The following is an 18,576-nucleotide window of genomic DNA, read 5'->3' on the forward strand; positions in this document are numbered from 1 at the left end:
TCATAATGGTCGGATTATCTCCCCCAAAAAGGTTTAGTTGTTTTAAACAATGATGATTTCCTACTCATAAAGATGGCTTGTGTCATTCCTTTTGGTCCAGTTGTTCATGAGAAAAAAGTAAAACAAAATGTGAAAAGCTTACGGACAAACGGACGGACAGACGGACAGCTTCTTAGATAAGCTGACTTGAACTTTTGGTTCAGGGGAGCTAAAAAGAAAAAAACTCACATTTTTTGGTTGACTTTCCCAAAACTGATCTAAAAGGCTCACATAAACTTCAAAAAACTTGATCATCGCATAAAAATTAAAAAAAGTCCACACTTGTTTTCAATACATGCAATTCTGTTTTTGTTGATTCCAATGATACAGTCATGATTATCCTGTGCTCAAAACGATATAAAAATTATTTTCTATTGTTTCTAAGTTTTTGAATGCTTTAAAATGCACTAAATACAGATGTCATATATATAACATATAAGATCTACATTTTGACTACTCTTTGCATATTATTGTATTATTTAACCATACGTTCTATTTGAAAAAGGTTTAAAGCATCGGACAATGTGTTTGGTTGAATGATATACGTTCAATTAGATAAGTTCATAATGACAGCCCCGTAAAAACACAGTCTATTTAAAACTTTAAATTAATATCTAGTATACGCTCGGTGTATATCTCCCGCTATGTTTGCATTGGAAATCTGTGACATTTAATTTTCAAAAACACAGGGAATATTTGATCACGACATGTGAGCACAAGTAAACGTCATCATGCGCTTTGAATATAATTATTATTGAAAGATTAAATAAAACATTCAAACTTACATAACCAATTCATTCATTCATTCAATCTTTATTTCCCCCTTGCGGAGATTTCATGTTGTAAATTACAATATATAAAGAAAATCAGTCAATCGTACAAAAATAGGAAATAATTGTGAAGACAACGTATATACATATATAGTAAGGAAAATATTTATAAATTGTTACATTTGCTCTAAGAATAATAGAGCTCTATTGTAGCATGCTGCTGCACTACATACAAATTTTGCGCAACTGCAGATAAATTTTTTCTTGTTTTCTTTATCAAATAATGTTGTGGGTTCAAATCCCCCGAGCAAAATGCGCTTTGAATATAATTATTATTGAAAGATTAAATAAAACATTCAAACTTACATAACCAATTGATATGTACAAGTACTTTTGAAATATAATCGTTGTCATATTTTTTTATCTCAAAAAAGAGTTTTCCCGGCATAGTTTCTGGCACTATATTTGAAGCCGCGGCAGCATTAAATACATATAACATGTTTTATAGCTGTTCAATTTTTTAAAGAGACAGTATGGTGAATCTTAACAAAAAAAAATCTTAAAAAGAATCCGATCGGGTTCAGTATTTTTGTACTACTCATAAATGTATCAACTTTCAGATAATTACAAATTTCTCAATGAAATAAATCTAATTATTTCATCAAAATGAAATGTTACGTATAACCCATACATATTTACACCGCAACATGTTACGGGGTTAAGCCTTCTATACTATTACGCATGCGTATTTACAGTAAACTAAATGCATGCAGGGATCGCGAAGATTCTCCTGGACATGCTTGTTGATAGAAATATGTCTATATTCTACTACTCCCAGGTTGTAATTGTTCAACGTTTTAAAAATCACCACAATTATTATTTTGTAAGCATGTATTTTGCGTGTTTATCATAGAAGTTGCTACAACCTAAATTCATTTTTGTAAGTGAGGCCCCTTGAAGGGTTATTTGACATATCTATGTCCGTTCATTTTAAAATTGGTAAACAATTAATAATTTATTTATTCAGAAAGTAATGATGTGTTCCGTTAAGAGAGTTTCTTTACCTCGTATACCATTATGACCACAGTCAGGCGAATGTCTTGTAGTTTTCAGCACGTGTCAATTACTGTCAATCAAAATCAACATGGTACACATAAACGATATAAGATTATTCCAGTTTGTACGACCCCTTTAATTTTCGGAAGCTCATAATTACATTAATAATGTATGTGAAATGTATGTGTTTTCAGCTGTTCTGTCTCTTTAATCATATTCCTGACAAAATGTGCATATAATAGTTTCAAAGCGGCGATACAAAATAGTTCATACATCAAAAAAATATGAATAAAAGTAAGAGTAATCTACATACATAAATTCAAAATGATTTGCGAAAAATACATCCTGAAAAGGTTGATAGTCATTGAAATATACGCCATCTCACGAGTTTAATAAAAGGCGTGAACGTTGTTCGTCAGTTGATTAAATATTCGACGCTTGGCCGATCTTCACAGATGCGATCAAAGAGATGAATCTATCAAACGTTTTAAAGTTTAAAGTCATGCCATTTTGTATGTTCTATATGAAGCTATAAACGTTTCAATTGACCTTATTTCATTAACTTACTTAATCGGGCTCGATAGTCATGTCAATTTTAAGACTGTATCGAGGCTGTATTGATATACATTAAAATATAAGAAAATATAGGAAATAACCAAAATGAGGTTATATATATCGATTTTTCTTAACTAGCTAAAATATTTTAGAGCTTAACAAATCATATCTTAAATTTAAGGTAAACAATATGCTTAATCTGTTGACAACTAAACATCCTTAAGTATTTTATTTATTATAGATAGAATATTTTTTTTCTGTCAATTGTTTGAAAAATAAATGAAAGGGATTGATGTTTGATGTTACTGTCATACATTCTGTGAAGTATACAACATATTCAATTAAAGAGTTTATTTGTAAAGACAAAAAGGTAGTGAGAAAACACTTAACAGTTGCATTTATGTAGAGTATGAAATATAGAAATATTGATTTTATTTTTATCAGAAAACAACAACGTCTCAAGCGATGTCTTTTGTAACCCTGAGATATTAAAAAATCGATTTGATTTGTTAAAACGAAACTTTGATTATATTTTGGTTAATTTGTATTGTCAATTATGATCGATAGGTGTTGTAGTTTCTAGAAATATCCCAAAGAAAAAGTTGCTTTGTTTGTACATATATATTTCCCTATGACGCAAATATAATTCTATTTGAAAGAAGCTACAACAGCAATTGTCTTATGGCAATCGAGTGTGTTCATATTTTTATGACTCATTCAATTTTAAAAAAACAACAGGCGACACAAAGCAGATCTCACCTGATCTTCCCCTCTTCCCGCCAATTATAAAAATTATCCATGTGGCACCAATTACATCTACCATAAATATTACTCGATTATCGCCTCATTTCTATATGCTCGCATTTTACGCGTCAATATCAGATCAGTGACCTCAATCAATGGCTTTTCACTTTCAAAGTAGTAGCTAGAAACGAATTGTGCAAACTGTTCGTCATATGCAAGTGAAATCTAGTTCGATTGCAGAAACAAATTACGTGTACAAGATGTTCCATTGTTCGAAGTGACAATTTGTTTGTTTTGATGGAACTTTAATCGAGTATTAAAATTCTGCAATTAACAATTAAGTTAGGGCATCCATAGGACACTGTACTATCTTGTTAGTATAGCGGTAACCTCTGATGCACATGATTCTTTCTCTGAATCGGTCAATCTTAGACAACTTCAATCAACATTATCAACATTCATTATAGCGCAAATTAAAACCACACAAACGCTTGGAAAGAAATATATATCACAAACACAGTTGATTCAATGCAAAACGTTTTAGGCGGTGTGTGAGCCAAAATTAGATTTATAAAGAAACCAAAGATACATTTCATCTCCAAAGAAAGCCTAAATGACCAACTTACCACAATCACGTGCGCATTATTCAAAGTTTACAATGAAAGATATGCTGAAACTGATATCGATAAGTGTGAAATGTTAATAATGACAATAACAGTCAACATAGTATATGTAATCCAGTAAGAAATATCAAGCAATAAAAGAAACACATTGATACCGTTTCATTGGGAAAACTAAAATCAATTATTTTGAAAGATAAACAACCCAAAAAACAAGATTGAAGACAGCATAGCAGATAGGGAAGACAACTCTGGACAATCTATCAACACGTCGAGCTCGGTCCATGAAATCTGTCTTCGTTTGGGGTTCCATGATCTGCATGCTCTTCTTATCTTTCTCATTGTCCTATAATTATTCAGTAATCAAATAATCACTCAATGGACAAACAAAAATCCATTTTTTTTTAAACATGTGTTTTGACTTTTCCCGGATTTCTTTGCTATGTTTTTCATTTTTCAAAGTTTACAGTAAACGTATCGAACATTTCACTATGAATTCATCTCAGCATTAATTGAGGTAACCAAAAACAAATAAATTGCTAAATGTCCTTCATAAACTTTATAAATTTATGCAATTACATTCATAAATCTGTTAATTGTGTACTTGTTGAAAAGTCAATTTTTGCCAAATATTGTATACGTTTGAAATACGTCTAGCGTAACATTGTGTTGTAAGTTATTATTATATTAATTCATTTTAATTAGAGGACATTACCTTTGTTTGTTTTCGATGTTTTCGTGTTTGTACGTTTATATAAGCATATTCAAGTAAAGCGGCAAACACAAACAAAAGTCCAACAGCCATCCAAATATCGATGGCCTTAATATAAGACACAACCGGAAGAGAGGACCGTATACCGGAACTCTGCGTTGTCATGGTGAGCACACAAATGACTCCGAGCGAAACTCTTGCGGGAACAGCATCCACGTGAATCCAAAACGAGATCCAGGAAAGGATGACAATCATCATGCTTGGAATAAACACTTGTGACATGTAGAATCCCAAATTTCTTTGAAAAAACAGTTTGGCTTCGAGACAGGAAAACTCCGTATCTGAAATTGGTACATAAGAATTTCTTGATTTCATGTGATTAAGAAAGAGCAATATTGCCCCTCTTTCCTAGGAATAAATGAAAAGTGAAAGTTTAAAACATCGACGACTCCGGATTATGCTGTACGTCTTTTATCATTTGAATAACCTGTATATATAAAATGTTTATACATGTTATATTTAATGCATTCAACCAACTTCACTTTCTTGTAAAGTTTTGAAATTTATCCAGAGCTGCGTTTCACAAAAGAACTTGCGACCTACGACCAATTTAATGAATGTATTTAAATAACAAACTAATTAAGATTTGAATTTAAAGAGGGCAAAATATAATTATAGAAAACAAAATTAAGGTTAATTGATGATGCGCAAACCAAATGTCATGATTACTAAATATGACCCTCATATTAAGGGTATGAAAAAACGCATTCTTAAACACTGGAAGCTTCTGCAAAAAGACCCAATCTGCAAAGAAATTTTTAACATTGAACCAATAGTCGCCTGCAGTAAACACAAAAACATAAGCGAATTAATAACTCACTCTCGATTACAATAATGTGTGACCTATAAGGTGGACCCCTGATGAGGCGGACCAAAAGAGCAAAAACTCTATATTCTCTTTAAAACCCGCCGAAACACTCCACACTTCCATAATAGCTTATTTAATAAAAACCCATTAAGTGGTCAGAGTGTCGGGTCCTTTTAAAATTTAAACAAACTTGGTTGATTGATGTACTTTTTTCAAACTAAATTTTGTTCGTCAAAGATGATGCATTCTACAAGACGGAAAATATTTACGACTTTGTCGTTAGTTCTTTCCCAGATCTTTGTATTTGAGAAAATGAATATGTCATTCAATCCATGGGTCTTAAAGCAGACTTAAAATCCCTCCAAGAAGAAGCAGGGAATAAAATCAAACGTAGCATTTAAGTAGAACAATTCATGAATGTTTACATTTGGTCAAAGCTAGTTTCATTAATGTGTTGACATACCGAAATGTTACCTTATTTTTAAAATAAAAACAACAATTGTGAACTAACCAGACAGATTTGGCAATAGATGCAATTGCTATAATTAACTAATTTAAAAACAAACAACATCTAATGATTTTGTTAACTGAAAAATTAACACGATTGCAGCAATCTGTTCCGATTTAATTTCTATGAAGCTGTACGTTTTGACAATGATAAGATATTGTTAGTATCTAATTGAGTTGACAAACTCAACAGGAATTTGAATAATTGTGATTGCAAATTGGGAATAATGACATCAACGGCAACCAAAAAGGGAGTCTCTGACTTATATGTCAGATTGGTGGAGGGGGCGGCTGCAAAAGCTACAAAATTAATTATCCTTTTTCTACTAGAAATCCTTTTTTGTTGTCTTTAACCCAAATAGTTAAGAAACGTGACAAGTTCTATATTCATTATGAACTTTGGCAAATTATTAACTAATGTAAAATTGTTATCTTAGTTAAATGCATCACTAATTGTTCTGTAGAATGGTCACCATTAACATACCCCTGTGTACTATCAGGAAAACGAGAATCGATTCTATATCTTTATTGTGCTTCTTGTCTTCAAACAACAATTTTTTTGATATTGTTATATATTTTATATATAGTCATATTATATTCTAAAATAAAAAAATCCTCAGATTATTTTGTCAAATGTGTTTGTTAAGATAAACAAATCAGTAAAGTGGGTTGACTTGGTGGTTTTCTGATCGATCAAATGATTTCAGTAAAGGGTGTGCACCTGAAAACACCTTAAATATTGTGTCATTCCGTTTCATGTTTATGGTAAAAGACCATCGTAACCTAAGAAACACGTGATAGAGTGACAGAGACGTAAAAATAGAATCTCACTAAAAGAGTTGACTGTAGAGCAGCCCTTGGTTTCCAAAGGTTTGTAGAAATAGAACTGCGGTAGGGTTTGTTCGTCGTTATCGTCAAGCCCAAAGATAACCGGGTCATCGGGATTCCACTTCAAAGCAACATTTTCTATAGAGTAACCATCTGCAAGACAAAAACCAGTAAATCATAATTTCCTTGATTTATTTTTGTTCTCAGTCTACATTATGACGTCATGTTTCATACGTAAAACGTAAAAGTTGTGTCTTTGGAAACAACCGAAAAGGTACGTAATTACGATTTTTTGTTCTTCTTTCAATTCTTATCTATTTCATAAGTTGATAAATTTTCTATTTATACTTTATTCAGTATCTAAATAAATGGTTCCGTAATGTGATTTTTAAAATTTTCTATCTAATGATTTGACAAGATATTTACTAATTTAAATATCACTTCTGCTAAACTAAGAAACTAACGATTGTTACAACTCATGCATACATGTAGTGCTCGCAGTGCATTTTTCATAAAACACAAATAAAACCTTACTTTCATTTAAATACTTAAAAATAAATCATTTTTACAAATAATACATTAAAATTTATAAACCTTCTAAATTCAGAAACATTTAAATATATAAATGTGTACATGTTTCTACTTGGATTTTCTGTGCTGTTTAAACGTTTAAAACGAAACAAAAAATCTATAGAAATCTGCTTAGATTAAATGGGTTTGTATTTTGTCGAAGTGGAACAATTTTCCTTTGTTAACATGTGTTACCTTACTTAAAAAAATTAGAAGCACAAGGTAATTGGAGAACATCGTAATTTTTTGATTTAGAATGTTTAATTTCTGGTAGAGCATACTTTTTGTTCATCATTTTCTTGCAAACAAATTAAGCTAATGAGCTTCTGGGTCAAATGACACAGATTTCAAGATTTAAAAAAAAAGTCATATTGTATTAAAACCCCAAACAATTATCAACAATCAGTTTCCCTGCAATCTTGTCCAACAGCATTTTGTAATTGGTAAAACCATCAGGTTTTGATCTGTAAGCTTTAAGTTGAAGGCCGTTAGGTTTTGCTCATCCGAACCTAATTGTCGATTGTCTGTCTGTCTGTTTGTTTGTCTGCCCGTCCATCTGTCCATCAGTAAACTTTTTACATGTTTTACTTCTTCTCTAGAACAACTGAGCCAAATTTAACAAAAATTGGTATAAAGCATCTTTATGATAATGGAATTTAACGTTGTAAAATTAAATATTCTTTCTCTTTTCAAAGATAGCCGAAAAAATAACCAAAACAGTAGAAAAAGATGTTTTTCGTAAAAAAAAAATCTTTTCGAGAACCACTGCATCACAAATTCCAACGTATATAACAAAGCTTATATAGATAGTGACAATACTAAATTGCTAAAACTATGCATATGACCCCCAGATCAATAATGAGGCCTTCAGAGATAGCAAAAGTTCAACATATAAATACACAGGAAAAATGTTTTAAAATCTGTTCAAGAACTACAGTGCTACAATTTGTGATTCTACTATGCAAGCATCTTCAATCAGTTTAGATTCGGACCATTTCCGGGACCTGAAGAGGGGTTCAGAGTCTAATATCAAACTTAATAAATAGCCTAAAGGGGCATGGTCACCATTTGGGTCAAAAAATGTTATCCGATTAAAATTTTTATGATGTATCAGTAAGGCATTTTTAATAGGCAATTGAATGTTGAAGTAAAAATTCCAGTTTGAGACCTTAAATATGTTGAACGTCAAGAACCGTTTATTTAGTTAAACATATGAAAACAAAAACAAAGCACGGGCATTGTGTACATGACAAAGAGTTGAGAACCCTTTATCTTGTAAATAACTCTAACTCCCAAATTTCATTTGATCATTAGAAATGCATCCCAAAAGCATGGTATGTAATAAAAACAGAAAGAAAAAATAGAATTTTATCAAAATCGTAACCACGTCCCTATTTACTATATATTCATTTTTTGTCTAATGTTTGTAGACAGCTCGAACCATAACGATAATATTCCACTTCAATTATCAAACTTATCTTAGCAAGGCAGAGAAACACAATGTTGCATCGTTGTTTGCTTTTTTTGTTGCTTTTAATACTTACAGCTTTCCATAAAAATAGAACAGGTCTGGTCGTCCATTGGAAAAAATCGTAGATCCATTATACAAGACAGAGTTAATGATAATCTGTAAATAAGAATCATCATTAAGTTGAATTATTAATAGTTTATTATATATTTAGTTCTCTAGATTTAGATACACTAGTCAAAATTTCTAACGCCCCATGCAAGTGTTTATTTTACACAGTTCCTAATTCAAATCATTTGACCATGACGATAGTTAAATATCAAACATAGAGAATAACAAAGCATTTTTTAAAAAACTCAATCAAAATTTATTTTAGTGTTTTTGAAAGAATGAAGAAGGCACAGTACCCTCCAATATAAAAATTATTACTTTAAAACCACGTGATTTTCCCATTTTCATTGATAACAGCATCTCATAGAGACCCCACAATTGATTAAAAACCCTTTGTGGAAGGTTATTCCATCTGTTTATGTGGTCTAGTTTTGCAAAATTCGAATGCCGAGGAACGGTCTTTGAGGTTTCTCATCCCACCCAAACAGGCCATTTATGTGTTATAAAAGATAGCGTGCTGTTGAGCGTTTTGTGCGGTGTTTATCTGAAATTGAGTTACCCAAATGTAGCCGTCATGTTGACGTGCCGTTACATGACGTTTATGCCATCATGGTAGGTCTTCAACATTTCCGGTTGCATTGGATTTCCGGTCAAACCGTTAAATGATTGTGTGATGTCTTTAACGATTTGTGATGAAAATCAGGAATTAAGAATATCTTATTGTTTGGACCATAGTTTTAAAAGGTTAAAAATTAAAGTCAAGAAATCAAATATTGTGAAAAGAAAGAAACCTATCGTAAACCGCGCTCTGCTTGGATCACGTTCGCCGATTTTAACTGAATTGAATTTATGTTTTTTAAAGTAATCGATCGAATTGAGTCGTTTTGAAAAACACATTCGAAAAACATATCGAACACGCCCTCCACGCCTTTCAACAAATACGGTCATGGTTGAGTTATTTTAACTCGATTACAAATTTTTGACATGAACAGGTAATCATTTAGAAACAGTCGATAGTGGCAACAACTTAAAAACTGGTGTTAACGTTTTTAAAATAATAAATATATACAACTAGGATGTTAGGAATTTTGACCAGTATATTATTGTTTGCATTTACGATATTTTTTTAAAGCAATCATGTTGTTCATAAAAGAGATATAAATAGTTCAAATAGTCTTGTCTTAAAAGGTTGGTTGGTATAACCAAGCTTCACCACCGAATAGTTATACAATGATTATGTAATATCATCCTGGAACATATAAAACTATGAGCGTCGCTTGATATACGAAAGAGAGAAAACTATTGATTATACTCTTTTGAATTGCACTATCAAAGATCCGAATTATCACAACTTTTGTTTCAATTATTAAAGTTTACGAGGTATATTGGAGTGTATTCTGAAAGTAGGTAAAAGTTCTGCAACAATGTTTTGGCTTTTATGTGTCTGACCTAGCCTGAACTGCAGGCTCTGGGATTTAGAATTGGCAGAAACAGAGAAAAATGTGAGAATCATCGCGCCTAACACACAACTCTTCAGAGAAACATCCAAGGCTAGACTTGGCACTTGTATAGAATTCTAACACTTACAATGGAATTATACTTGGTAGTAACTGTCTCACTTTAACTTCTCTCTAGAAATGGTGCATGTAATAATGCTTCTTCAAAGCGTGAGATGCAGAGACACATTATATTGTATTGTTTATAAGCTTATCTTAACGTTCTCTAAAAATTCTAATGCTATTCATCGTGTTGTAAATTTGCTTTATAGTAAATGCATCTATAGAATTGATAGAAATTTAAGACACAATAATTAACGAAAATAATGGGAGCGGTTGGGGGGGGGGGGGAGAGGATTATGCTCTTGGTTCTTGTTGAATTCAAGAACGGCCTACACAGAGGTCATACACAGAGACATGTCCGACCTGATGCTGTAGATAACGAAACCGTCGTTGTAGATGTGGAAAAGTTTGTTTGGGACTGTGACGGTGTGGACGCTGGCACTCTTCTCATTCTGGAAGTAGGTGTCTGGGACCCACACGTCATCGATACGTCTCTGATCCAGTTCTAGGACACTGATGTTGCTGATATGAGAGAAGTTGAGGCGAGAGTCTCTCCATGTCTGTCGCAAAAAAACGTTCATTGAGTAATCCTGTAACAAAATGGTGTAGGTTGAGGAATCAGACGGATGAATTGTGACGTTGATTCCTTATCATTTCTTCAATCACACTATTTAGTGTATTATCTTTATGTGACTCAAAAAGTTGTTAAAATATCAGTTTTTACATGTATAGACTAATACTTTTTTATAAGCGATAATTGTATTGCTTATATAAAAGAATTAATTTTTTGAACGTTTTAAATCGAGCATCTATAGCCTTGAACAACCTTACAACTTCAAGTAAACTGCATACCATTTTACCAATGTCTGAAATCGAACCATGGTCAATTTTGGCATACCAATGGTAAGTTATTAGATCTAACAGTTTAAGAATTACATTTTCAATGTATGATTCTTAGAATGTGGCAATCGCATATTCATGATCTCTAGTGCTATTTTGATAACATTTGACTAAATACAATATTATATGCCTTTTATTATTTTTGCCTGAACCATGTAAAATACCCGATGGATCTACTTATACAACAGTTTCTGATATTAAAATTTTCGGGTTATGTTAGGATGGAGAGCATATTCTTAATTTTAATGAGCATGGTTTTCCTTTTACAATTCTGGACAATCATTAGCGTCTATTAAAACGAGTAACCCGATACCATTCTACTATTGTCGTTGTAAAGCTTACACCAATTGATAAACAGTCATTGCAATGATATATGAAATTCATGTTCTTTTATCAAGACTGGAAATGACACGGCAGTAGCGTTTATGAATTTACAATTGCCCCAACACCTAACTGATATAATCTTTCAAACAAAGACACGAAAGAGCATCTTTCAACGACTACTTAAGGGCGCATTGAGCGTATTTAAGATAATAATTGCAAATTTTTGTAGGTATATAACGGAATTATTTAAATTTTCATACCATGGATATAGCATTAATGGAGTCGATACTTGTAACAAAAAGCTGGACATCAACTTCTGTAGCAACATCTACGAATTACAAAATATATCCTTGTTACATGATTGTCTATTTCAAGTAAAAAAAATACCACATCTATTTCACAATTTACGGTGTTATCAAATGTTTGATAACCTTTGACTAGCACACCATTGAATATAGCTACCTTTTTCGTAGTCAGGTGCAATTCGAGCGTCATACGCTGAGCTGTTCAGCAGATAATTCAAAATATCCCTTCTGAAATACATACAATTATATGAAATGTTTCAATACAGCTTTATTATTGATATGGGCGTACAAACTTGAATTCAAAAAATTATTAAATATATTTGATTATAAGAGTTGTTAAATAAAATACAGCACCGAACGTAATTTTAAAGTTCTTTGTACATATTCTAGTATTTAACAAAACCATTTTGATCAACCTTGACCTAACCATGAAGTGGCTAGTTCATGTAACAGTTTTACTTAATTGTAGATAGTATCTGAACCAAGAACAGTATATGTTTGTATAGGTTGTAATAAAGCCAAGAATCAGTCTGTTCAAAAATGGCTTTGGGGCACCATAATTGATAGATTGGGGTTTAAAATAATTCAAAATAGTCGATATACTTTAGTTACAATTAATTCATTGATTAATTAGTAATTCCTGTCTGATATTCATCACCAGGGTCTTGAAATTAATAATGTTGGCAAGCTAAGATTAACGACAACAAAGAATAACATGGTAAGTGACGACATAAAATATTTAGCAAATAAAGCTTGTTGCGTGTATATCAGCAGTGATAAAATAGTTGACCTTGGCCAAAAAGGGAATTTTGAAACGCACAGAGACTTGCTAGGGATTAAACGAGTTTTAATATGTTGATAAAAACTTGTAAAATTTAACTTTCAGCTCTTGCTGATGAAACTACGAAAAATAATATCTACATTGACGTTATGACAAAACAAACAAAAGGCCCATGGGCCACGTCATTCACCCGAGCAACATTGCTTTCAAATAATTTTGTGCAATATGGTACCTCGGAAGAATAACAGAAATTAATATCCAAATTTTACAAGTATTTTTGCATATACTTAATCTTTGACAAATGTATCTTCGTTGAATACCATTTTACCAAAAATGAGATCCTATGCAATATATATTTCTTAATTTTTGGTAGGGGTACACTGTTGACTTCCCATTTCCTTTATTCTAGCCCCCCCCCCCCCACACTTTATAAAGCGATCAAAATATATGAGGGCATATAGGTAAAGTTCTTTCTCAACTACTTACTGGTCATTGTATTTTATTAAAAAAATTCCTTTATGTGAAAGAAGAAAATTGTACCAAATTTCAAACATTTAAAAATTTAATTGGTAATCCTTATATCATTCTTTCAATTTTTCTGTACAGGTATTTAACGTTTTGTGAAACATTTTTAATGATCAACCAAAATTTCAGCGTCAATCGTAGAATTATAAGCATGATACAAAGCTCACAATTCTGCTTTGTTTGAGTCATGTTTTTGTTCACATGAGTTTATTACATTCAACGTAAGATTTTCAAACCTGGTATTTCATATTCAGCATTTAAAATGTTAAAGAACAAAAGCTCTGTGTGCAAACATAGAATCGTGAGCAAAGCTCTGTATCTTGCTTTTAACTCGAAGCTTGACACTCAAATATAGTTGGAAAAATGCAAACAATTAAAACAAATGAAAAATGCACCAAAACAAATATAGAGCACAGTTTATTTTTTTAAATGAATCATATATATATTTATATATATCTATACATTTCCATCAGCGAAATTTGTTTAGACTTAATAGAATCGAGAACATGCTGAGCATCTTAATAAAACACGTTGCATTAATCAACCATTGCGTAAATATCGTACAGAATGATTTATTTTAGTATGTTGGTTATGTTGTAAATGCATCATTTTTCTCACATTGCGCAGGTAAACAGCCAGCTGTCTGATTTACCAAAGTCTATGTTTGATTTGATACATAAAAACCACAAAATACAGATGATAGTTCCCAAAGTAATTAATGAAACTAAAACGAAAATCAACAAGCTAAAACCACCGTCAAAAGAGAAATGTCAACACATTGGAATATTAAGGTGGAATAACACATCACCACAAAATGGCTGAAAACTGTTTTGTTTAATTAAAAAGGATTTCAACGCTGGCACCATGTAACATGCTTTTGTTACTTACTGAATTGAATATTTTAGATATTCATTTTTTATCTCCAAACTGCATTTTTTTCGCTTTTTTGACATACGTACAGTTTATCATTATATCTTTCATAATCAAATACTTTCCTGTTAATTTGAGTGACTTTTTCCTCAATTTACTTCACAAAATCGACAACAATATATCTTGCATGTTTCAAAGATTCCCTTCGCACGCGAACTGTTGCAAATAAAAACAAATTATCATTGTCAGATTGACACGTTTATCATACGTTTAAGATGGCTGCTTCGAACAATTTGTCGAAATACGGAATACCGAAAATTAGCTCTTAATTTTTGAAATTGATATTTTCCTTACTATAAGGATTATTTAGGGTAATTTACGTTGAATTTGACCCAGTATCTTTTGAGAGATTTTTAAAAATGCACCACCTTTTTGCAGGTTGGAGATTTTCTCAGCTTCGAATAAACACTAGCATTTCATTTTTGCAATTTATAATCAACTTTCTTTAGGGATGCTTTGTGCATAATTTGGTTGAAATTTCCTAAGTGGTTTTAGAGAAGAAGTTCAAAATATGAAAAGTTTACAGACGGACGGACGGACTGATAGACGGACGGACAGACGGACAAATGTGATCAGTAAAACTCTTTAGCTTTTTGCTCAGGTGAGCTTAATACCAACAGATTTTAACTAGAACTTGATGAGTTTTCTCTGTGTACACTGCGATGGGTTAATACAAGATATACAATGCAGTAAAGTACTACTAGAATCTTGGCTGAGGCTCATTCTAGTTCATAATTTACGTACTTAATGAATGAAACGTTAACATAATTGATAAAAAATATTCTAGTTATATTTTAAGACATATTTATAATCAAGTTTTAAAATTTTGCTTTGATAGTGTAAAGAAAGTTAAACATTTATTCTTATTTAAAAAATATATTATATTTCATCATCGTTTACATAAACATCGGTTAAAGTTTTTCTCATAAAATCGTTTTAATCTAATTCACTTAAACACCCCCCACATTTTCATCCTACTTTTACCTAACATTTATTGTTATCTATTATATGCAGCGGGAAAGAGACTCTATAAAGGCTTGGATCAAGTTCATCTTACCTTTGCAGCTGTTGTGACCTGACCATGCGACCAAGCATAAGAACAGTCCACAGACTGGTGAAGAGAATGTTCATCCCTGTAGTGGCTGCTTGTCGGATCGATGTGATAAGGAGTCAGCGCCTAATGTTACAGGATTTTAAAGGGCTTGACAAATTGCTCCAACAGTACGGAGGACACTGCCAGCTACATCTACAGTGTGTATGGGGAGACGTAAACCGAACGTAAACCGAACAGGGAAGCTTTAAAGGGAAAAATCTTTAGAAAAACACATAAATATTAATGATGAAAACTCTTAGCACGCCCGCACGCACTCATAGCCAAGCTCTCAAATTGAATTGATTGGTAAACCTTAAATTTGATTGACCCAGACTTCTGAAATATTTACTATACTTTAAAATGCTCCGTGTAATCATAATTTTATAGATTAATTGGGGTAGATGGTAAAGACAGAAAAAAGTTGTTTAATCATGTGATATTACAATATTGAACGCATTTAATGCTCGAAAATCGAAAGGAATAATTACGCTACTCTGTGGTCATGGTTTCATTATGGCAATGACAATCGTTTACACTGTATTTTTACAGTGTAGAGAACAATAATGTTAAACATACACAAAATGCGCATATGTACAAATGTATTTAAAGCAATACATATTTATTTTAAAAAAACTCAGAAACAAATACTTAAAATACTGAAAACAAAAGCAAGTGATTTTTTGAAACCATGTTTGCAAGAAACTACCAAGAGACTACCATGTTACCTATTGTATGTTCAATTAATTATTCAATGAATTGTATTGCGTTTCTGAAAGGTACGGAAATATTTTGATGTTTCTTTGTAGTCTAAATTCAGATCGTGAACGACACCGGACACAAATCTATAGAAAAATAGCAATTACAATAGAAATTATATAGCAAGATTTTATGTATTCACATTTTTGAATACATGTTTAATTAATATTAATTTTCCCTGTACATATATTATGGTTTCCCTATATGATTGCGGTAATATTTTTGTGTTTTAATTTGTTGAATTTTTTTTTCAATGAGTGTGTTGCTTTCTGAAAATTGATTATTTTACTAAAAGAACCGTCACTGTCTCTAAAATCTTTATAGTTTAAACATATTTTTATTGAATAAATTTAAAAAGGAATGAAATCCAAACTCTTTATCACTAAGTTTGTGATGTAACAGTGGAATGTTCGTTTGTACTATTTTCTGGTCAGCAATGTCTCTCAAACATTTTCTTCTTTTTGTGAAGGTTAAGATTTATTTTTAGACTAATAGGATGTTTGAATCACTGAACTGAAAAATATAATACAAGAGGCCCATGGGCCACATCGCGCACCTGAACAACAACAATTCTTGTATCATTTTTTAAAAATATTTAAATATGAAACTTTTAAAAGTGTGAAAAACTCTCTTATATTCCAAAATTTGACCTAATATTAAACAGCAAATAAAAAAGAAGCCTAGTTTTATGGACATCATATTATCAGATATCGAAGCTATCTTAAGATATCTAAGATTCATTGACCGGCCAATCTTATTATCCTACTCTTCAAGATGTTAAGATAACATAATTGTAAAATGAACTGTGCATAATTATAGAAAATGAAAGAAGGTCACTGTGACTTTGGTGTGAGGATAAGAAGATATGATAATGCGAATACATCTATTACTTAGTTACAGTAACTAAACGTAGCATTGTATTTCATGAGAAGAATATATACACACATATTTCCTATACTTCTATATTTTAAACTTTAAACCCCGTTAGGCCCTGTTAATGTCCTGGAGGTCATAGGTTAAACAATTTAGAATCAACACTAATTAAAGATGCTTGCATAGTAGTATCACAAATTACAGAATTGTATAGTTCTTAAGAAAAGCTTTTTAAACATTTCCCTATATATTTTTATCTTAAATTAGAACCCCTCTTGGGGCCCGGAAATGTCCTAGGAGTCATGGATTTAACAATTTAGAATATTCACTAATAGGGGACCCCAGTAATAGTCATTAGTATTTGTAATATTGTAGTTCTTGAAAAGAAGATTTTTAAACCCTTTCCCTATATATTTCTATGTTAATTTTGAACCCCTCTTAGGGCACAAGAAATGTCCTGGGGTCATGGTTTTAATAGTTTAGAATATTCACTGATTGGGGATGGTTGCATAGTAATATCACAAATTGCAGCATTGTAGTTGTTGAGAAGAAGATTTTCTAACATTTTCCCTTAATATTTCTAAGCTATATTTAAACACCTTTTTGGGCCCAGTATTAGTCAGGGGTCTCGGCTTTAGCGTTTTAGAATTTACACTATCTTAAGATGCTTGTATATTAATCTCACTAATTGTAGTTCTTGACAAGAAGATTTAAAACCCTTTTCCATATATTTTTCAATTGGAAGCTTTGAACCTTCCTGGGACCCCAGTATTGGTCAAAGTTTTAACAATTTAGAATCTACACAACCTGAGGATGGTTGCATATTAATATCACAAATTGTAGCATTGTAGTTGTTGAGAAGAAGATTTCTAAACATTTTTTCTATTCATATCTATGTTTAACTTTGAACCCCTCTTTGGGCTCCATTATTGGCCCAAGGGTCACAATTTTAACAATTTAGAATCTATACTATATATGTATACCAGCTATGGTGTAAATAATGGCATTTCTGGTGCAGTGGTTCTTGAGAAGAAGATTTCACTGTTTCATAATAATCTCCCTTTAAAAAAGGGTTAGGTCATTTTTTCAATAATTTACAATCCCCTTCTTATTGAAATGCTTTGTACCAAGTCTGGTTAAATTTGGCCCATTGGTTCTAAAGATGTCGAAATGTGAAAAATTTACAGACAGACGGACTGACATACAGACGGATGGACTGGCGACAGACATCAGGCGATCAGAAAATCTCAATTGAACCTTTAGTTCAGGTGAGCTGAAAATGCGTTTAAAGATATACAAAAAAGGTTTTAATACATTCCGCTTGATCTCAACCACAAAATAAACCGAAATTTAAATCCTTTGCCTCATCTGATGCCTTTGGTACACATCATTTAAACTGTAAACTCACTTAAATATCTGAAAAATATTGAAACATCTTAGGGTAGTTGCTGCTTTATATGAATAATCCTCATTTCGTCCAAACAAGATTAAGTCTCAATCAATAACAATATTAATTCTCCGAAATTATAAATGATTAAACACTGCATCAATCCAATGTAAATCATGCGATGACAACTAGTACAGGTGTGGTGATTAATGAATTTTTAAATATCTCTCTTAATGTCTTAAAGGGAAACTCCATATATACAGCTGTTCGATAGAGGTTAATTCAGTCCACTTCT

At 31.8% G+C, this 18,576-nt stretch overlaps 1 protein-coding gene across 3 annotated transcripts; it reads right to left on the reverse strand.

Annotated features, from left to right (window-relative positions):
• Positions 1-1,977: 1,977 nt before the first annotated feature.
• Positions 1,978-15,444, reverse strand: LOC105319845 (glycine receptor subunit alpha-2). 3 transcript variants are annotated; one of them, XM_034444109.2, is made up of 8 exons: positions 15,230-15,444; positions 12,094-12,164; positions 11,892-11,959; positions 10,771-10,967; positions 8,814-8,896; positions 6,703-6,852; positions 4,500-4,837; positions 1,978-4,130 (listed from the first exon to the last, which is right to left on the reverse strand). In XM_034444109.2, the coding sequence occupies exons 1-8, from the start codon at positions 15,301-15,303 to the stop codon at positions 3,969-3,971; spliced, it is 1,143 nt and encodes a 380-aa protein (XP_034300000.2). In that variant the 5' UTR covers positions 15,304-15,444; the 3' UTR covers positions 1,978-3,968. The 3 variants fall into 3 exon arrangements, with proteins under 3 accessions (XP_034300000.2, XP_034299999.2, XP_065930924.1); XM_034444108.2 differs by having other exon boundaries at positions 10,771-10,997; XM_066074852.1 differs by lacking the exon at positions 11,892-11,959 and having other exon boundaries at positions 10,771-10,997; positions 15,230-15,441.
• Positions 15,445-18,576: the final 3,132 nt, after the last annotated feature.

This window comes from Magallana gigas, chromosome 2 (assembly GCF_963853765.1).
Source record: "Magallana gigas chromosome 2, xbMagGiga1.1, whole genome shotgun sequence".
NCBI lineage: Eukaryota > Metazoa > Mollusca > Bivalvia > Ostreida > Ostreidae > Magallana > Magallana gigas.